Source organism: Entelurus aequoreus, linkage group LG17, assembly GCF_033978785.1.
Source record: "Entelurus aequoreus isolate RoL-2023_Sb linkage group LG17, RoL_Eaeq_v1.1, whole genome shotgun sequence".
NCBI classification, from domain to species: Eukaryota; Metazoa; Chordata; class Actinopteri; order Syngnathiformes; family Syngnathidae; genus Entelurus; species Entelurus aequoreus.
In genome coordinates this window covers 4,166,500-4,189,841 of record NC_084747.1, presented here as the reverse complement: position 1 = coordinate 4,189,841, position 23,342 = coordinate 4,166,500, and the positions used below count along the sequence as shown (strand labels likewise).

The 23,342-nt window shown below is 37.2% G+C and overlaps 1 protein-coding gene across 3 annotated transcripts in view; it reads left to right on the top strand.

Moving 5' to 3' along the window:
* kremen1 (kringle containing transmembrane protein 1) overlaps nucleotides 1–23,342 on the top strand; it is a 176,101-nt gene that overhangs the window by 127,913 nt on the left and 24,846 nt on the right. For all 3 annotated transcript variants that reach the window (XM_062024435.1, XM_062024433.1, XM_062024432.1), the window contains exons 4-6: nucleotides 4,769–4,893; nucleotides 21,075–21,228; nucleotides 21,309–21,641. In XM_062024435.1, the coding sequence (XP_061880419.1) occupies nucleotides 4,769–4,893; nucleotides 21,075–21,228; nucleotides 21,309–21,641 (612 nt within the window). The remainder of the gene's footprint in view (nucleotides 1–4,768; nucleotides 4,894–21,074; nucleotides 21,229–21,308; nucleotides 21,642–23,342) is intronic.

The following is a 23,342-nucleotide window of genomic DNA, read 5'->3' as shown; positions in this document are numbered from 1 at the left end:
GTCAGAACACTTTTCCACTTTGTATCAGTCCATCTTAGATGAGCTCAGGCCCAGCGAAGCCGACGGCGTTTCTGGGTGTTGTTGATAAACGGTTTTCGCCTCGCATAGGAGGGTTTTAACTCGCACTTACAGATGTAGCGACCAACTGTAGTTACTGACAGTGGGTTTCTGTAGTGTTCATGAGCCCATGTGGTGATATCCTTTACACACCGATTTGGCTTGTTGATGCGGTGCAGCCTGAGGGATGGAAGGTCACGGGCTTAGCTGCTTACGTGCAGTGGTATCTCCAGATTCTCTGAACCCTTTGATGATATTACGGAGCGTAGATGGTGAAATCCCTAAATTCCTTGCAATAGCTGGTTGAGAAAGGTTGTTCTTAAACTGTTCAACAATTTGCTCACGCATTTGTTGACAAAGTGTTGGTAAAATATGTATTAATATTAGTAATAATCATTAATAAAAAATAATGATGCTTCTGGGAAAAATGAATACAAAAGAAACCAACAACAGCAAAAATTTAAGATGTGTAGCGAAGCCTCTTTTTTTTTTTCTTTTTTTTTTTTTTTTTTTTTTCACACGACATCATGAATTCGGATTGTTGTTGATGTGTTTAATGAATGTGACACATATCAAAGTTGCCCCAATCCATTCTTTTGTTTCTGTACGCGAGCTCGAGGTGGCAAAAAAATCATATATTTGAAATGATTCATGGCCTTGAAGGAAGTGTGATGAATGAAGATGTAAATTAGAGATGAATCGACTGTCAAACATAAGAAGCGTGACTTTGTATTACACGCGCACACACACACACACACACACACACACACACACACACACACACACACACACACACACACACACACACACACACACACACACACACACACACACACACACACACACACACACACACACACTCTCTGTCCCTCTCTCTCCGCTGGCCGTCTTTTGTGGCGAATAACTTTGAATGGATTCTAAAGATTTGCTGAAAAAGTTCACAGCCTTGTTCTTGTAAAAACAAAACAAAAGTGCGCCGCCTCCTCCACATGTGGAAAAGCTTTTATTGTGGCGAGAGGGGTCACTTCAGTTCGTTGTCTCCGCAGTGATGGGACAAATATTCCAAAAGCCCCAAAAACATATTTTCAAACTGCTGTCAGCTCTTCCAGGCTGGAACATTTGAAGAGACAACATTTGAGATGTTGAACTTGTAAAAACATGTTTAATATCGGGCTTCTACTTTGGTCTGCTTTTTAAGAGGACACTGCTTTGACATCTCTCTAATTTGTTCAAATAGGGAATAGGAATGATCTGTTCCAGGGTCAAACTGTCATTATCGTAAAAACCTGCGGAAAAATGGGTACCAAATTCTGTACTTTTATAGGCATCGACAAAGCAAGCCTGTTAGAAAGCACTCCAAAGTAAGGTTCCACTTTTCAAAAGGCGCCAGCTCGATTGGATGTGCCATATACAGTACACGATATTGATTAGCATTAGCAATTTTACATGGCAATTTTATCGCCTCCAAATTCAAAACTCCAACGAAGATGCACGTTACTTTTAAACAGGTGGTGTGTAAAAAGCACAGCACTTACAGCATTACCACTTTGTAGGACTCCGCAAACACATTCAACTAGGGCTGCAACTAACGATTAATCTGATAATCGATTAATCTGTCGATTATTACTTCGATTGATCGATTAATAATCGGATAAAAGAGACAAACTACATTTCTATCCTTTCCAGTATTTTATTGAAAAAAAACAGCATACTGGCACCATACTTATTTTGATTATTGTTTCTCAGCTGTTTGTACATGTTGCAGTTTATAAATAAAGGTTTATTTAAATAATATATATATATATTTTTTTGTTTGTTTTGTTTTTTTTTTTTTTTTTTAAAGCCTCTGCGCATGCGCATAGCATAGATCCAACGAATCGATGACTAAATTAATCGGCAACTATTTTTATAATCGATTTAATCGATGAGTTGTTGCAGCCCTACATTCAACGTAACGGCAAAGACTACTCCCTGACCACACTGCAAAAAGTCAGTGTTCAAAAAAAAGGGAAAAAAATACAAAAATGAGGGGTATTTTATTTGAACTAAGCAAAATTATCCGCCAATAGAAGAAGAACATTTGGCTTGTCAAGACTTTCCAAAACAAGTCAAATTAGCTAACCTCAATGAACCCCAAAATAGCTTAAAATAAGTATATTCTCACTAATAACAAGTGCACTTTTCTTGGTAGAAAAAAAAAAGAGACCTTTTTGCTCAATATGTTGAAAAATATTCTTAAATGAAGTAAATGCTAGTGCCATTATCTTGACATAATGATATGCGCTCGGCATTACATTTCTTCAAACCAGCAAACTTATACTCAAACTAATTTATTGTTCTTAATGGAAAGGCAACAAGGCAAGTGCTTGTTACTCTCGGGGTCTCCTAGCCGCTCAGGCAAATCATATGGTCTAAAAATGCATTTTTCCATGGATAACATGACATCATCGCGTCAAGTGCGTGCTCTTTCAGTCAATTAGTGCGCATATATACAGCCCGGCCCCCGGCCAAAACGTTTTTAATTGTAATTTAGAAGAATTTATCTGAATGTGCATGAACTATTTCTGTTCAAAATTGTTAGAAATGTTTAAATGTTTAAATATTAACTGTCAGTTTACTGTACTGTGCCAACTGTACTACTATATGAGTACGTGTTTTCTATTGTTTCATTGAAAATACAACAGCAAAGTCCATTTGGCTGTCATCTGTTTTAATTATGAGACACAATTGTGTCAAAGTCAGGATTTTTTTATTTCATGCTTGAAATAAGAAATGATGACTTTAAAAAAGTAGTTTTCTACTTGTGAGTGTTGATGACACAGCTTTGCAACAGTTGATATTCTAGTTTCAAGCATGTTTGACTCAATATAGCTCATCAAATCTCAGCAACAAGCTGTAATATCTTACTGAGATCATTTAGGAGCAAAACACTTAAAACAAGTAAAACACTCTAACATAAAATCTGCTTAGTGAGAAGAATGATCTTATCAGACAGAAAATAAGCAAATATCACCCTTATTTGACATATTTCATCTTACTTAGATTTCACTTTTTGCAGTGTACTGCAACACACCGAGGGCAAACTGAGATGCATACTAGCAAATGATACTCAAAAGTAGGGATGTCCGATAATGGCTTTTTGCCGATATCCGATATTCCGATATTGTCCAACTCTTTAATTACAGATACCGATATCAACCGATACCGATATCAACCGATATATGCAGTCGTGAAAATTAACACATTATTATGCCTAATTTGGACAACCATGTATGGTGAAGATAAGGTACTTTTTAAAAAAAATAATAAAATAAGATAACTAAATTAAAAACATTTTCTTGAATAAAAAAGAAAGTAAAACAATATAAAAACAGTTACATAGAAACTAGTCATTAATGAAAATGAGTACAATTAACTGTTAAAGGTTAGTACTATTAGTGGAGCAGCAGCACGCACAATCATGTGTGCTTACGGACTGTATCCCTTGCAGACTGTATTGATATATATTGATATATAATGTAGGAACCAGAATATTGATAACAGAAAGAAATGGGGGGAGGGAGGTTTTTTGGGTTGGTGCACTAATTGTAAGTGTATCTTGTGTTTTTTATGTTGATTTAATTTAAAAAAAAAAAAAAACGATACAGATAATTAAAAAAACCGATACCGATAATTTCCGATATTACATTTTAACGCATTTATCGGCCGATAATATATTATCGGACATCCCTACTCAAAAGTGCAAGAAAACAAGATGTAGCAACTTGACAACACAGCTACGATTAGCAGCGCACTGTTACATGGAAAAATGAGATTTTATTATTGAACAAATTAACATTTATTACACACAAAAGTACTGAAAACGGGTACCGTTAAGTTCCAGTATCTATACCCAGGTACGGGGAATAGTTTGAATGGTAGGTACTAAGGGTGTAACGGTACACAAAAATTTCGGTTCAGTACGTGCCTCGGTTTAGAGGTCACGGTTCGGTTACGTTTCGGCACAGTAAGAAAACAACAAAACATACATTTTTTGCTTATTTATTTACCAAATTTGTAAACAATGGCTTTATCCTTTTAACATTGCTTTAAAATAGCTGTGTGTGTGATGGATGTGAGCCACCACCAGGCTGATCAGTGCAACAGCAGGCAGTCACAAATGCCAAGCACAACAATAACATACATATACACACACAGGCAGTCATGAATGCTAAGCACAACAATAACATACATATACACACACAGGCAGTCATGAATGCTAAGCACAAAATGTTTAACTTTCATCCATTAGTAGAACTAAGGTAACCACTGTACATGTTTACTTTCGCCGGTGTGACGGTTACCGCTTGGGAGGCGACTCTCTTCACATACAGATTAAAACACAGCTCATTTTGTCGTACGCGGTCCATTTTTTGTATATACTGTACCAAGCAGCCTGCATCGCTACTGTATAATAAAACTGTGATTGATCGTGAATACTGACATCTAGTGTCCTTTCCGAGGCATTGCTGGAATTAGTAAGCATTGTTTTGTTCTTTCTCATTGGCCGCCCAAATGACCAGCTGTTTTTCTGGTTCTATGGTTATCGTCACACTCATTTCCACTAACTCTCTGTATTAAGTAGTGAGCAAAGCACTCCTGATTGATGCAATTGTACACCAAATACCCAACTAATATTTTGTGCTCTCTTTTCGTTTTTTTTCCTCTGCAGTGCCGGGTAACCTGGGCTGCTTCCGAGACAGCGGCGACCCCCCCGCCCTCTCCGGCGCCACCGAGACGTCCAACAAGCTCACCATCCAGAACTGCATCAGCTTCTGCAGGAAGCAAAGATACAAGGTGAGGCTCTGAAGGAGGCCTTTTTTTCTCCATGATGGGTTTTATAGTTTGTCAAGATACAAGTTAATAATGCTTTTTTTTATTTTTTTTATTAGCCTGATGTGCTAACTTTTCCAGCATGGGTAACCTCACTCCATCCCTTTGTGTTGTTCAAGCTACAGTATGTGAGATTTGTGAACTTTTCTTATTATGACAGTTTTAATGTATTGAAATACATACATAAAACATTTTTACGATTAATTAAACATTTCAAAGGGGAAAAATGGTCCTATGTTAAGACTTGTCACTTCAATATAAAATTATAAATAAATAGAAATTTAAAGAAAAAAATCAAAAATATACAAAATAAATAATATTAAAACAAAAATATATTTTTATATCATTTAAAAAATATATATATAACACATTTATTTATTTAATCAACTATATTTATACTTTATATTTATAGACACCGTGGTTGTGAGAGGAACGTAATTTCGTCCACCTGTATGTCCTGTACAAACAGTTGTTTGACAATAAAGCTGACTTTGACTTTGACTTTTTTGATATTTCATTAAACATGCCCTTAAAATAAAAATACATACTAATAAAATGCAAAAATGTGCTAATATTATTATTATAATTTATTATTTCATACAAACAAGACTGCTCCCGTCTACTTTGGGAGAAAAAAAGGTATTAAAATACATATATAACCTTTTTTTTTATATACAAAATAACAAGTAAACATTTCAAAGGGGAAAAATGGTCCTATGCTAAGAGTTGTTACTTCAATATAACATTATAAATAAATAGAAATTTAAAGAAAAAAATATAAAATATATAAAATAAATAATATAAATAATATTAAAACAAAAAACATATTTTTATATAATTTAAAAAATATATATATAATACATTTATTTATTTAATCAACTATATTTTACTAAACATGCCCTTAAAATAAAAATACATACTAATAAAATGATCAAATGTGCTAATATTATTATTATAATTTATAATTTAATACAAAGAAGACTGCTCCCGTCTACTTTGGGTAAAATAATTAATATACATAATTAAACATTTTTACAAAATAACAATTAAATATTTCAAAGGGAAAAAATGGTCCTAAGCTAAGACTTGTTCTTCAATACAAAATCTAAAATAAATAGAAATATAAAGAAAAACTTAAAAAATATATAAAATAAATAATATTAAAACAAAAACATATTTTGATATAAAAAAAAATTCTAATAATGCAATTTAATTATTTATTTAATTAACTATATTTTTTTGAACATGCCCTTAAAATAAAAATACATACTAATAAAATTCAAAAATGTGCTAATATTATTATTATAATTTAATACAAACAAGACTGCTCCTGTCTACTTTGGGAGAAACAAATGTATTAAAATACATGTATATACATTTTACAAAATAACAATTAATTATTTCAAAGGGGAAAATTGTCCTAAGCTAAGACTTGTTCTTCAATATGAAACTAAAATTAAATAGGAATATAAAGAAAAAAATCTGAAATATTTGAAATAAATAATATCAAAAGAAAAACATATTTTCATATTACATTTTTTTTTAATAATGTAATATATGCATTTATTTAATCAACTATATTGCTCTTAAAATAAAACGACATACTAATAAAATGCAAAAATGTGCTAATATTATTATTATAAATTATAATTTAATACAATCAAGACTGCTCCCGTCAACTTTGGGAGAAAAAAATGTATTAAAACACATATACGACAATTTTTACAAAATAAAAATTACATTTTTTAAAAGGGGAAAAATTGTCCTAAGCTAAGACTTGTTACTTCAATATAAAATAAAAAATAAAAATACATATAAAGAAAAAATTCAAAAATATATAAAATTAATAATATTAAAACAAAAACATATTTTTAAATTAAAATGTGCTAATATTATTATTATAATGTATAATTGAATACAAACAAGACTGCTATTGTCTACTTTGGGAGAAAATGTTTTATTAAAATACATATGTAAACATTTTTACAAAATAACAAATATTTCAAAGGGGGAAAATGGTCCTAAGCTAAGACTTGTTCTTCAATATGAAACTAAAAATAAATAGGAATATAAAGAAAAAAATCTGAAATATTTAAAATAAATAATATGGAAAAACATATTTTCATATTAAATTTTTTTAAATAATGTAATATATGCATTTATTTAATCAACTATATTGCTCTTAAAATAAAACGACATACTAATAAAATGCAAAAATGTGCTAATATTATTATTATAAATTATAATTTAATACAATCAAGACTGCTCCCGTCAACTTTGGGAGAAAAAAATGTATTAAAACACATATACGACCATTTTTACAAAATAAAAATTACATTTTTTAAAAGGGGAAAAATTGTCCTAAGCTAAGACTTGTTACTTCAATATAAAATAAAAAATAAAAATACATATAAAGAAAAAATTCAAAAATATATAAAATTAATAATATTAAAACAAAAACATGTTTTTAAATTAAAATGTGCTAATATTATTATTATAATGTATAATTGAATACAAACAAGCCTGCTATTGTCTACTTTGGGAGAATTTTTTAAATTAAAATACATATGTAAACATTTTTACAAAATAACAAATATTTCAAAGGGGGAAAATGGTCCTAAGCTAAGACTTGTTACTTCAATATAAAATGTAAAGTAAATAGAAATATAAAGAAAAAATTCTAAAATATATGAAATAAATAATATTGAAACAAAAACATATTTTTGTATTTTAAAAAAATATATGTATTTATTTATTTGATCAACTATATTTTATTTTTGGTATATAATATATATATATATATAATATATATATATATATAATATTTATTTGATTTCCAAGATGGCTGCGCTTCAGAGCAGCGGCTTCGTGCGAGCGCTCCTGGAAGTGAGGGCAAAAATACCCCTCAATTCAGTCAATTTCATGGCTGGCTCACAGCGTGTTCACTCCGTGATCACTTACGACCGACTTACAATTCTGGATGTGGAGAGATCGGGCCATTTTGGGCTGATAGATGCGTGTACGATGGACCTGCTCGCTAGCTTGGGAATTCTTCGCGAGCTACATCCAGCAGTGGCCTTTGAAGCAGCGGCGTCGACTACCAGCGGAGACGGTCAGCGAAAGAGACGTAAGCGGTGCGCTCGGAAGCAGAAGCGGGGGTGTCGGGCGGGGCTAACAACAAAGCTAAATGCTTTGTTGTTAGCGGGGCTAACGAAAAAGCTAAATGCTAATCCACAAAGAAGCGCTAATAAGGAGTCTGTTAAGCTAGAACTAGCCAGCGCCAGGCTAGATAATCCCTGCACACATAGCAATTCTTCTAGAATAATATACAACTCACATAATGTTTTTTCTGCGTCAGAGGTGGACATGCATTTTACTGAGGTGGCAAACAATCTAAAAATTCCTGTCATATCAATTCCTAGATATGGTCGAAATTATTTAAAGTGCACTATGCATAATAAACGTAACATTATTAATATTGCTACTACGGATACTTTCAACAAAAACTCCTCAAAACAGCCCACTACCTATAATATGGGCTTTTTAAACATAAGGTCATTGTCTTCCAAAACGTTATTAGTTAATGAAATCATCAGAGACAACAATCTTGATGTCGTTGGTTTAGCCGAGACCTGGCTCAAACCAGACGAATTTTTTGCGCTGGGTGAGGCGTCTCCTCCTGGCTATGCGGGAACGTATATTGCCCGTCCCATTAAAAGGGGTGGGGGTGTTGCACTAATATACAACAAAAACTTTAGCCTTACCTCGGACCTAAATAATAAATATAACTCGTTTGAGGTGCTCACTATGAGGTTTGTCACACCGCTGCCTCTCCACCTGGCTGTCATCTACCGCCCCCCTGGGCCCTATTCGGACTTTATCAATGAATTTTCAGAGTTCGTTGCTGATCTAGTGACGCACGCCGACAATATAATCATAATGGGAGACTTTAACATCCATATGAATACCCCATCGGACCCTCCATGCGTGGCGCTCCAGACTATAATTGAAAGCTGTGGTCTTACACAAATAATAAATGAACCCACGCATCGCAACGGTAATACGATAGATCTAGTGCTTGTCAGGGGTGTCACCACCTCTAAAGTTACGATACTCCCGTACACTAAAGTAATGTCCGATCATTACCTTATAAAATTCGAAGTTCTGACTCATTGTCAACAAACTAATAATAATAATAATAACTACTATAGCAGCCGCAACATTAATACTGCCACAACGACGACTCTTACTGACCTACTGCCTTCAGTAATGGCACCTTTCCCAAATTATGTGGGCTCTATTGATAACCTCACTAACAACTTTAACGACGCCCTGCGCGACACCATTGATATTGTAGCACCGCTAAAGCTAAAAAGGGCCCCTAAAAGGCGTACCCCATGGTTTACAGAAGAAACTAAAGCCCAGAAATTATCATGTAGAAAGCTGGAACGCAAATGGCGTACGACTAAACTTGAGGTTTTCCATCAAGCATGGAGTGATAGTTTAATAACTTATAAACGCATGCTTACCTCAGCTAAAGCTAAATATTACTCAAATCTCATCCACCTCAACAAAAATGATCCTAAATTTTTGTTTAGTACAGTAGCATCGCTAACCCAACAAGGGACTCCTCCCAGTAGCTCCACCCACTCAGCAGATGACTTTATGAATTTCTTTAATAAGAAAATTGAACTCATCAGAAAAGAGATTAAAGACAATGCATCCCAGCCACAACTGGGTTCTATTAACACAAATATGACTGTATATACGACGGACATTGCCCTCCAAAATAGTTTCTCTCTCTTTGATGAAATAACATTGGAGGAATTGTTAAAATGTGTAAATGGGACAAAACAAACAACATGTTTACTTGACCCAATTCCTGGGAAACTTATCAAGGAGCTTTTTGTTTTATTAGGTCCATCAGTGTTAAATATTATAAACCTATCACTTTCCTCTGGTACTGTTCCTCTAGCATTCAAAAAAGCGGTTATTCATCCTCTACTCAAAAGACCTAACCTCGATCCTGACCTCATGGTGAACTACCGGCCGGTGTCCCACCTACCGTTTATCTCGAAAATTCTCGAAAAAATTGTCGCACAGCAGCTAAATGAACACTTAGTGACTAACAATCTCTGTGAACCTTTTCAATCCGGTTTCAGGGCAAATCACTCTACAGAGACAGCCCTCGCAAAAATGACTAATGATCTATTGCTGACGATGGATTCTGATGCTTCATCTATGTTGCTGCTTCTTGATCTTAGCGCCGCTTTCGATACTGTTGATCATAATATTTTATTAGAGCGTATCAAAACACGTATTGGTATGTCAGACTTAGCCTTGTCTTGGTTTAACTCTTATCTTACTGACAGGATGCAGTGTGTCTCCCATAACAATGTGACCTCGGACTATGTTAAGGTAACGTGCGGAGTTCCCCAGGGTTCAGTTCTTGGCCCTGCACTCTTTAGTATTTACATGCTGCCGCTAGGTGACATTATACGCAAATACGGTGTTAGCTTTCACTGTTATGCTGATGACACCCAACTCTACATGCCCCTAAAGCTGACCAACACGCCGGATTGTAATCAGCTGGAGGCGTGTCTTAATGAAATTAAACAATGGATGTCCGCTAACTTTTTGCAACTCAACGCTAAGAAAACGGAAATGCTGATTATCGGTCCTGCTCAACACCGACATCTATTTAATAATACCACCTTAACATTTGACAACCAAACAATTAAACAAGGCGACTCAGTAAAGAATCTGGGTATTGTCTTCGACCCAACTCTCTCGTTTGAGTCACACATTAAGAGTGTTACTAAAACGGCCTTCTTTCATCTCCGTAATATCGCTAAAATTCGTTCCATTTTGTCCACAAGCGATGCTGAGATCATTATCCATGCGTTCGTTACATCTCGTCTCGATTACTGTAACGTATTATTTTCGGGCCTCCCTATGTCTAGCATTAAAAGATTACAGATGGTACAAAATGCGGCTGCTAGACTTTTGACAAAAACAAGAAAGTTTGATCATATTACGCCTATACTGTATATACCTTTATATACATATATACATATACCTATACTGGCTCACTTGCACTGGCTTCCTGTGCACCTAAGATGCGACTTTAAGGTTTTACTACTTACGTATAAAATACTACACGGTCAAGCTCCTGCCTATCTTGACGATTGTATTGTACCATATGTCCCGGCAAGAAATCTGCGTTCAAAGAACTCCGGCTTATTAGTGATTCCCAGAGCCCAAAAAAAGTCTGCGGGCTATAGAGCGTTTTCTATTCGGGCTCCAATACTATGGAATGCCCTCCCGGTAACAGTTAGAGATGCTACCTCAGTAGAAGCATTTAAGTCTCATCTTAAAACTCATTTGTATACTCTAGCCTTTAAATAGACTCCCTTTTTAGACCAGTTGATCTGCCGTTTCTTTTCTTTTCTTTTCTACTCTGCTCCGGGGTGGACCGCTAGCCTGTTCATCAGATGGGGACATCTCTACGCTGCTGACCCGTCTCCACTCGGGATGGTTCCCGCTGGCTCCACCATGGACTGGACTTTCGCTGATGTGTTGGACTTTCACAATATTATATCAGACCCACTCGACACCGAGGATGTCGTTGTGGCTTGTACAGCCCTTTGAGACACTAGTGATTTAGGGCTATATAAATAAACATTGATTGATTGATTGATTGATTATTAAACATGCCCTTGACATACAAATACATACTAATAAAATGCACAAATTTGCTAATATTATTATTATAATTTATATATTAATACCTGTGATGAGGTGGCGCCTTCCGCCCAAATGCAGCTGAGATAGGCTCCAGCACCCCCGGCGACCCCAAAAGGGACAAGCGGTAGAAAATGGATGCATGGATAATTGAATAGAAACAAGACTGCTCCCGTCTACTTTGTGAGAAAACAATACTTGCATAGTTTGGTTAGGGAGGAAAAGTGGAATGTGTAATCAGTCCAGTACCAACACAAGCGGATTCATCATAACACGAAAAGACAAAATGGCGTCCATAAACATCACGCCGGCAGGTGCCGACATGGCCGCTCTTTGAGCGACAAAGCGTTCACTTCATGGTGCGCGCCGCGTCTAAAAGCGGCACAATTCCTTCATTTATGATGACAGCCATCATTGTGATGCCCGCCGTGCTGCCTTCCCTCTTTTTTTGTCAAGCTTCCTGTTTGAGGGCGAGCGGACGGATGACGAATGGCGGCGGCAATCAGAGCTGACAGCTGGAAATAAGCAGGAATTAGCCCGTCGGGTGCCTCCTCTTCAATGCGCTGGCTCGCCTTTGTCTGCGCCGCCGAGCGTGCCAGGTGTTCATTTTACACATTTGCATGGTCTCGGGCGTCGGCGTGCGTGGACGGCCCCGCCCGGCGAGCCTCCGCCGCTTCCTGTTCCACGTCAGCAGATGTTGCAAATGTGGCGTTGGATTGGCATTCTCAGACTTTGACGCGTATCAGGGGCCGTACTTATCAAGCTTCTTACAGTGCCATTTGACACTTAAGTCCTGAGAATTTGCTAAATTTAGTCCTACTCTCAAACTTAAGAATAAAAGCTTTTTATCAACGTTCTTAAGTCTAAGAATCACTCCTACTCTCCACGATATTTAAGAGACCTTCAGAGGTGTCTTAAGTGGTTAGGAGTTGCCAGCAGGGGGTGGCACTGAGGCGAGAGAGACGTGCGCGGACATTCAGGGAGCGGAACGATGTTCCGGATTTGTTTGATGACGAGCAGATCAAACGGTATCGTTTAGACCAGGGGTCACCAACGCGGTGCCCGCGGGCACCAGGTAGCCCGTAAGGACCAGATGAGTAGCCCGCTGGCCTGTTCTAAAAATAGCTCAAATAGCAGCACTTTCCAGTGAGCTGCCTCTATTTTTTAAATTTTATTTATTTACTAGCAAGCTGGTCTCGCTTTGCCCGACATTTTTAATTCTAAAAGAGACAAAACTCAAATAGAATTTGAAAATCCAATAAAATATTTTAAAGACTTGGTCTTCACTTGTTTAAATAAATTCATACATTTTTTTACTTTGCTTCTTATAACTTTCAGAAAGACAATTTTAGAGAAAAAATACAACCTTAAAAATTATTTTAGGATTTTTGAACACATATACCTTTTTACCTTTTAAATTCCGTCCTCTTCTTTCCTGACAATTTAAATCGATTTTCAAGTAAATTATTTTTTTTTATTGTAAAGAATAATAAATACATTTTAATTTAATTCTTCATTTTAGCTTCTGTTTTTTCGACGAAGAATATTTGTGAAATATTTCTTCAAACTTATTATGATTAAAATTCAAAAAAAATATTCTGGCAAATCTAGAAAATCTGTAGAATCAAATTTAAATCTTATTTCAAAGTCTTTTGAATTTCTTTTAAAAATTTTGTTCTGGAAAATGTAGAAGAAATAATGATTTGTCTTTGTTAGAAATATAGCTTGGTCCAATTTGTTATATATTCTAACAAAGTGCAGATTGGATTTTAACCTATTTAAAACATGTCATCAAAATTGTAAAATTAATCTTAATCAGGAAAAATTACTAATGATGTTCCATAAATTATTTTTTAAATTTTTTCAAAAAGATTCCAATTAGCTAGTTTTTCTCTTCTTTTTTTCGGTTGAATTTTGAATTTTAAAGAGTCGAAATTGAAGATAAACTATGTTTCAAAATTTAATTGTCATTTTTTTCGTGTTTTCTCCTCTTTTAAACCGTTTAATTAAGTGTAAATATCATTAATTATTAATAATAACATAGAGTTAAAGGTAAACTGAGCAAATTGGCTATTTCTAGCAATTTATTTAAGTGTGTATCAAACTGGTAGCCCTTCGCATTAATCAGTACCCAAGAAGTAGCTCTTGGTTTCAAAAATGTTGGTGACCCCTGGTTTAGACAGAGCGGGTATTATTTTTGTCACAGATTTAATACTTTTCGATTCCATGTTGATTTCTGCATGTGGCTGCAGTGGGCTAGTATATATAGAGCCACCCACACCAGTTTCAAATTAGTTGCCTAATTAATGAATTGGAAAGAAAATGTTATGACAGTAGCGTATGTGTGTGGCCGTGAGGTGAGTGACGTCAGTGAGTGTGCGGGCGACAGAAGAGAGGGAGCGGTAGCGTGAGTGCCGGCGGGGACTAGTTTGTTTTGTATTATTTTGTAGTTTATTGTCAAAATATACACTCCCATTGTCCACTTAAATATTTCCAAGATATTTCTTTATTCTTAGACAACAGATTCCCTTCCGTGATTGGTCATTTCTATGGACACAGAAATGACGTCACCTAAAATTGCGTTTACGGCACATAGTAATGTCGTAATTCAGCTCTGAGTGTGACACTTAAGATTCAGTCCTACACTTCGCTGAAAGTGTGAGTAAGACGCTTGATAACTAACTTTTAAGTGCAGCTTTCAGCCAAGAATTTATTTACTCTTAAGTCAACTCTTAGCAGACTTCTTAGGAGTAATTCTGAGAAGCTTGATAAGTACGGCCCCAGGACACTGGAGTTTCACCTTCTAACTTCTACCGGAGGTCACTTAGCTCAGGGGTGTCCAAACTTTTTCCACCAAGGCCGCATGCTGAGAAGTCAAATCATTTTAATATGTTTTATTCCGTAAAAAATGCTGAAAACACAAACTGTTCAACAAGAGCCAAAAGCAGTGAAGTTGTCACGTTGTGTAATTATTAAATAAAAAGAGAATACAACAAATCCTTTTCAACTTATATTCAATTGAATAGACTGCAAAGACAAGATATTTCATGTTCACACTGGGGATGATGTTTGATAAGAAATGATCGAGTTCGAGCCCATTATCGATTCCTCTTATCGAACCGATTCCTTATCGATTCTCTTATCGAATCCAGATAGGTTGTTGTACATGGAAAAAACCCCACAATATTTGGTTTAACGAAAGCTCACTTTTATTTTATAAGAAAAAAAAAAAGAAAAAAAAATATTGACTGTTACCCCCCTAAAAAAATTAAATAAATAAATATTGACTGTTGTTACCCAAAGTATATTAAGTGGGATTTTTCAGAAAAACAAATATATACAGTAACACAAAAACAACCTGTCTCCGGGATCACTATAGGTGAATAGCCATGCCTTGAGGCGTTTTTTTCCGGTCCATTATTTTTGCTGATTGTGTGACATCACAGGAAATGACATGGCTCAGTCTAATGACTGAGCTACGTCATTTCCTGTGATGTCCCACAGGGCATTTCTTGTGGGACAGTATTCGTTCCCAGGGATTCGAATAAAGAACCAACTCTTTTTCTTTACTATAGTGGCCTCGCTAACAGGAACCGGTTCTCAAAAAGGGATTCGAGTCAGTGGAATCGGTTCTTTTCTTATCGAACGGTTCTTTTCCTATCGAACAACCGGGAGAACCGGTTTCGAACATCATCCCTAGTTCACACTGAGAAACTTCTTTTTTTTTAATAAATAATCATTAACTTGGAATTTAATGGCAGCAACACATTGCAAAAAAGGCATTTTTACCAGTGTGTTACATGGCCTTTCCTTTTAACAACACTCAGTAAAGGTTTGGGAACTGAGGAGACACATTTTTGAAGTGGAATTCTTTCCCATTCTTGCTCATTTTGCGCCACACATTTTCAATGGGAGACAGGTCTGGACTACAGGCAGGCCAGTCTAGTACCCACACTCTTTTTGACCTGCTCAGTGGCCTAGTGGTTAGAGTGTCGTGAGTTCAAAACCCGGCCGAGTCATACCAAAGACTATAAAAATGGGAGCCATTACCTCCCCGCTTGGCACTCAGCATCAAGGGTTGGAATTGGGGGTTAAATCACCAAAATGATTCCGGGGCGCGGCCACCGCTGCTGCTCACTGCTCCCCTCACCTCCCAGGGGGTGAACGAGGGGGTGGGTCAAATGCAGAGGGTAATTTCACCACACCTAGTCCATGTCCTTAAAACCCAATGGTCCCTGTCAGTGCCGTTGATGCCGCCCAAATCGCCACCCAACACCACAAGGACGCAGCTCCACGCCACTTGGCGGGTGCGGAGGCGTCACGATAAATTCCTCATCAGTGATGCAGCACCTTCATCACTTGTGGCCCCAATAAAAGCCGGACAATGGCTTCTCTCTGGGCGGAGGAACAATAGCGGCGTTGAGTTGTGACGTTGCGCATTCCTGCTGGCTCGTAACGCTTCGTTTATTGACACTAATCAGTGTTGTAATGTTTCCAGAAAGGAAAGAAAAAGGCTTTAATTTCAAGCCACTGTATGTTGAAAAGAAGAAAAGGTCTTAAACTGACAACATAGACTGATTTCTGTTATGGTTTGACTAAGGGAGATGACGGCAACAGACCCCAGGGGGTAATATGTAGCTCTGAGATTTATTATATATATATATATATATATATATATATATATATATATATATATATATATATATTAGGGATGTCCGATAATATCTGCCTGCGTTAAAATGTAATATCGGAAATTATCGGTATCGTTTTTTTTATTATCTGTATCGGGTTTTTTTTTTGTTTGTTTTTTTTTTTTTTTATTAAATCAACATAAAAAACACAAGATACACTTACAATTAGTGCACCAACCCAAAAAACCTCCCTCCCCCCATTTCTTTCTGTTATCAATATTCTGCTTCCTACATTATATATCAATATATATCAATACAGTCTGCAAGGGATACAGTCCGTAAGCACACATGATTGTGCGTGCTGCTGCTCCACTAATAATACTAACCTTTAACAGTTAATTTTACTAATTTTCATTAATTACTAGTTTCTATGTAACTGTTTTTATATTGTTTTACTTTCTTTTTTATTCAAGAAAATGTTTTTAATTTAGTTATCTTATTTTATTTATTTTTTTAAAAAGTACCTTATCTTCACCATACCTGGTTGTCCAAATTAGGCATAATAATGTGTTAATTCCACGACTGTATATATCGGTTGATATCGGTATCGGTTGATATCGGTAATTAAAGAGTTGGACAATATCGGAATATCGGATATCGGCAAAAAGCCATTATCGGACATCCCTAATATATATATAATAATCAAACAATACTAATTATAATAACTAAGGAAATGGAGTGTGACAAAATCCAAGAGTGTGTATGGTGTAAGACTATGTGTAGTATTTAACTGGAGCGTTTTACCGTAAATGTTGGTGAGAGCGAAGGAACGAGGCAGTCCATGGGGCAGGCAGATGGTCCAGGGCGAGAGAGAGGCGTCAGAGTCCCAAGTCCATGCGAGGGGTCGAGGATCGAGGGTGGCAGTCCAAAGTCCAAAAGAGAAGTCGAGGCGCACAGCTCGATCACGCGGGTACGAAGGCAGATTGCTGAGGAGGACGACAAGGAAGAACAATGGAGGGAGAAACGTAGAGAGAGAGAGCATAAAGCTGGGTATCGGCTTACGGTAGAGAAGACTATATTCTGGCGTGGGATGGCAGGTTGAGCACGCTTATGAAGGCAGCTCGTTCATCACGGGCAGGTGCGCAGATTGCAGATTGTCTGCAGGCGCGAGGAGGCACGCCCGCAGCGGGGAGAGAGCGCCCGTGGGCGTGGCCCGTGGTTCGTTCCAATGCGCCCTCATCTGGCCGTGACAATTTCATTGCCAAATTTCTAATTCCTGAAAATTCTAACCATGCGTTTTGTGAGATTTGTACAACATTTCAACGGTTTCTTACACAACCATACTTAGTGTTAATGCACCAATTAACACCTCCATTTAATGAACCGCTAAGTCTCCCATGGGGGGGTGTGGTCAACACAAGAAAATAACCATCTTAGTAGGAGTGTCCTGATACAACTTCTTCACCGATATTGGAGCCTTGAGTATTAGCTGATACCGATATTGATCCAGTTTGATATCAGCCGGAATCTTACCTACTTTATTATTTTGTATTGTGGAATGTTAGAAAAGGTTTAATCAAGTTGAAATTCCTCGGAGAACAATTGTTGGTATAAAAAAAACGCTAACCTGTTTATTTTCCATCTGGATTGGACTTATGCTATATTTAAGGTGAAGTGTCGGTGTAAGGTGGGGGGTAGCGGGGGGTGTAGATTGTAGCGTCCCGGAAGAGTAAGTGCTGCAAGGGGTTCTGGGTATTTGTTCTGTTGTGTTTATGTTGTGTTACGGTGCGGATGTTCTCCCCAAATGTGTTTGTCATTCTTGTTTGGTGTGGGTTCACAGTGTGGCGCATATTTGTAACAGTGTTAAAGTTGTTTATACGGTCACCCTCAGTGTGACCTGTATGGCTGTTGACCAAGTATGCATTGCATTCACTTATGTGTGTGAAAAGCCGTAGATATTATGTGACTGGGCCGACACGCAAAGGCGGTGCCTTTAAGGTTTATTGGCGCTCTGTACTTCTCCCTACGTCCGTGTACACAGCGGCCTTTTAAAAAGTCATACCGATACTGATAATTTCTGATATCACATTTTAAAGCATTTATCGGCCGATAATATCGGCAGTCCGATATTACCGGACATCTGTAATGTATAGTAATATGTAACTGTAATTATTTAACACTTGTTTATATTGACCGATGTGCTGTTTTAGACTGTAATATTGTTCAAGTAACGACACTTATTATGAATGTTTAACTTGTGTGCTTAGCTGTTGTGTAGCCGCTAGCTCTCAGTAGCCTATAGTCTACCATGTTTACCTTGTTTAAATGACTTGATAAAATACAAAAAAAAAGACCATACTTGTGTGCTTATTGGAGGACATTTAGATTTGAACTGGCTGTCCTACTTTGCCCAAGTAAATGCACTGTAAAACTGGTCGTATCGGAGCTCTTAAATCTGCGGGTTTCGTGGTGAAACAGCTTGAAAATCTCCAAAGTGCTTAGTGAAAGGCCTACTGAAAGCCACTACTAGCGACCACGCAGTCTGATAGTTTATATATCAATGATGACATCTTAACATTGCAACACATGCCAATACGGCCGGGTTAACTTATAAAGTGCAATTTTAAAATTCCCGCCACACTTCCGCTTGAAAACGTCGCGGTATGATGACGTATGCGCGTGACGTCACGAGGTCAAGGGAAGTGTTTGGACCCAATTCAAATACCTCTGTTTTCTTCGACAAAATTCCACAGTATTCTGGACATCTGTGTTGGTGAATCTTTTGTAATTAGTTTAATGGACAATGGAGGCTGCAAAGAAGAAAGTTGTAGGTGGGATCGGTGTATTAGCGGCTGGCTGCAGCAACACCAACACCAGGAGGTTGTGTTGTGTTTTGAGCAGGATAGCAGACGCACTACAGTGAGTAAGCCCGCCGCCACATCTAAGTTAGCTTCTGTTTTTTTAGCCTCGCCTATCTGAATATTATTAATCGTGTATTTACATGTTCATGGTTTAATAGTATTTTTGATCTTCTGTCTATCCTTCCAGTCAGGGTTTTTTTTAATTTAGTTTCTATCTGCATTTGAGACTGATGCTATCACGTTGGCTACGTAGCTAGGTTAGCTTCTATTTTTTTAGCTTCGAAAAGCTGAATATTATTAATCGTGTATTTACATGTTCATGGTTTAATAGTATTTTTGATCTTCTGTCTATCGATCCAGTCAGGGTTTTTTTTTATTTAGTTTCTATCTGCATTTGAGACTGCTATGCTATCACGTTGGCTACGTAGCTAGGTTAGTTTCTATTTTTTTAGCTTCGAAAAGCTGAATATTATTAATCGTGTATTTACATGTTCGTGGTTTAATAGTATTTTTGATCTTCTGTCTATCCACCCAGTCAGGGTTTTTTTTAATTTAGTTTCTATCTGCATTTGAGACTGCTATGCTATCACGTTGGCTATGTAGCTAGGTTAGCTTCTATTTTTTTAGCTTCGAAAAGCTGAATATTATTAATCGTGTATTTACATGTTCATGGTTTAATAGTATTTTTGATCTTCTGTCTATCCTTCCAGTCAGGGTTTTTTTTTATTTAGTTTCTATCTGCATTTGAGACTGATGCTATCACGTTGGCTACATAGCTAGGTTAGCTTCTATTTTTTTAGCTTCGAAAAGCTGAATATTATTAATCGTGTATTTACATGTTCATGGTTTAATAGTATTTTTGATCTTCTGTCTATCCATCCAGTCAGGGTTTTTTTTAATTTAGTTTCTATCTGCATTTGAGACTGCTATGCTATCACGTTGGCTACGTAGCTAGGTTAGCTTCTATTTTTTTAGCTTCGAAAAGCTGAATATTATTAATCGTGTATTTACATGTTCATGGTTTAATAGTATTTTTGATCTTCTGTCTATCCATCCAGTCAGGGTTTTTTTTTATTTAGTTTCTATCTGCATTTGAGACTGATGCTATCACGGTGGCTACGTAGCTAGGTTAGCTTCTATTTTTTTAGCTTCGAAAAGCTGAATATTATTAATCGTGTATTTACATGTTCATGGTTTAATAGTATTTTTGATCTTCTGTCTATCCATCCAGTCAGGGTTTTTTTTAATTTAGTTTCTATCTGCATTTGAGACTGATGCTATCACGTTGGCTACGTAGCTAGGTTAGCTTCTATTTTTTTAGCTTCGAAAAGCTGAATATTATTAATCGTGTATTTACATGTTCAGTCACTGTGAATGTCCATTTCGCGTTCTCGACTCTCATTTTCAAGAGGATATAGTATCCGAGGTGGTTTAAAATACAAATCTGTGATCCACAATAGAAAAAGGAGAGAGTGTGGAATCCGAAAATGAGCCAGCTTGTACCTAAGTTACGGTCAGAGCGAAAAAAGATACGTCCATCACTGTCTCTCAAGTCCTTCACTGTAACGTTCCTCATCTACGAATCTTTCATCCTCGCTCAAATTAATGGGGTAATCGTCACTTTCTCGGTCCGAATCTCTCTCGCTCCATTGTAAACAACGGGGAATTGTGAGGAATACTAGCTCCTGTGATGTCACGCTACTTCCGCTACAGGCAAGGCTTTTTTTTATCAGCGAGCAAAAGTTGCGACCTTTATCGTCGATTTTCTCTACTAAATCCTTTCAGCAAAAATATGGCAATATCGCGAAATGATCAAGTATGACACATAGAATGGATCTGCTATTCCCGTTTAAATTTAAAAAATTCATTTCAGTAGGCCTTGAAGCCTGAACATGTTGTGTCTGTGCAGCTCGCCGGCATGGAGTCGGGGTACGCTTGTTTCTGCGGCAACGAAGTGGACCTGCAGGACCACGACGAGTCCCCCGGCATGGAGTGCAACCACGTGTGCTTCGGCGACCACACGCAGCCGTGCGGCGGAGACGGCTGGGTCATCGTCTTCGACAGTCAGTGGCAGAGTCGCACTAAACTAACTCCAGTTACCCGTTCTTCCTCCTAATGTTTTGCCTCGCTGTCTTCATAACAGCCCGGGTGGGGTCGTGTGGGGGGAACCTAACCTCCCCGTCCGGAGTCATCTACTCGCCCGACTTCCCGGACAAATACGGAGCCAGCCGTGTCTGCTACTGGACGGTGCAGGTGCCCGGATCCTCGGCCATCCTGTTCAACTTCACCTTCTTCGACATCTCGGATCAGGCCGACATGGTGGAGCTGCTGAACGGCTACACCAACCAGGTGGTGGCGCGCTTTGACTGGCGCAGCCCCCCGAGAGAGGTGGTCAACATCACTGGAGACTTCGTCATCGTTTACTTCTTCTCGGATCGCACCAACCAAGCCCAGGGTTTTGCTCTGCTGTACCAAGGTAGGTTTTCACTGCAGTGTTTCCCATAAACTGCCAAGACACCTGTGGCGGTGGGGGCGTGGCTATGGGCGTGGTCACCATGACACCATCGAGTAATTTGCATAATTTACTACAATGATATGATTTTCTCTAAAAAGGCTCAAAAAATGTATACTTACTAATTAATAATAAGTTTTGTTTTAAACGTCCATCCATCCATTTTACAATATAATTACAACACTTTATGTACATATTTATATACAGATTTGAACAATAAGTTATTCACTGAAATATATTTATTAATCGTGGTTCTTACAAAAAATATATCTTATAAAATATAGAAGCTAAAATGTCTCTTAAAGCTCTGCCCCTTTAATTAGTGCATACTAATTAATTTAACTTTAGCCTACTACTACAACCATATTATTTACCAGCAACATAAAGTGAAACAGAGGCAGAGGTGTCCTGCCACAGTCAGTAACAAATAAACAGAAAACAGTAGTGGTCAAATACAAATAAGGCAACAAAGGAAGTATCCTACACTTCTCTTTTGTAAAGTAAATGTGAACAGCCTATATGGGCATCTACATCAACTATATGATTTGCCTGAGAAGCTGGACAGGACAAAAAAAAAAAAATAATAATAATCTATTTGTGGCGGACGTAATTCTTTCGTGGCGGGCCGCCACAAATAAATGAATGTGTGGGAAACACTGCACTGTTGTTGAAGACTCCTGTTGTGAGTACGAAAAAACATGTACGTTTCATTTCTTGACTACTAAATTGTCTTTGGTGTCTACATGTATCTCCTATGTGTGACTGCCATCTACCGGTCACACTTATCATTGCACCATTTACCAAATAAAATTGCTTCGAGGTTGGTAAGCAAAACCAGAAGTATTCCATGCATTAGGCGCGCCGGGTTATTACGCGCACTGTCGAGTTTTGAGGGAAAAAAAGGATTTTAAGTGCGCCTTATGGTCGGGAAAGTACGCTACATTAGGTCTGTTGTTTGTTTTTGTGCCTTTTGGATTTAGTGAAGACAGTAAATAGTTTTCAAAAACTCTTTATTAGTAACATTGTTAAAGTTGTTTATACGGACACCCTCAGTGTGACCTGTATGGCTGTTGACCAAGTATACATTGCATTCACTTGTGTGTGTGAAAAGCCATAGATATTATGTGCCTTCAAGGTTTATTGGCGCTCTGTACTTCTCCCTACGTCCGTGTACGCAGCGGCCTTTTAAAACGTCATAAGTTTTACTTTTTGAAACCGATACCGATCATTTCCGATATTACATTTTAAAGCATTTATCGGCCGATAATAGCGGCAGCCCGATATTATCGGACATCTCTAATTAGGGATGTTGGTGTCATGTTTGTCCTCTTACAGAAACCATACTAAAACAAAACAAAAAAAATTTCTCTCGTCTTTTTTCCATTTTCATACATTTTTGAAAAAGTTCCAGGGAGCCACTAGGGCGGCGCTAAAGAGCCGCATGCATCTACAAACCCCGTTTCCATGAGTTGGGAAATTGTGTTAGATGTGCTACAAAGACAACATATTTGATGTTCAAAGTCATAAACATTTTTTTTTTGTTGCAAATAATCATTAACTTTAGAATTTGATGGCAGCAACACGTGACAAAGAAGTTGGGAAAGGTGGCAAAAAAGACTGATCAAGTTGAGGAATGCTCATCAAACACTTATTTGGAACATCCCA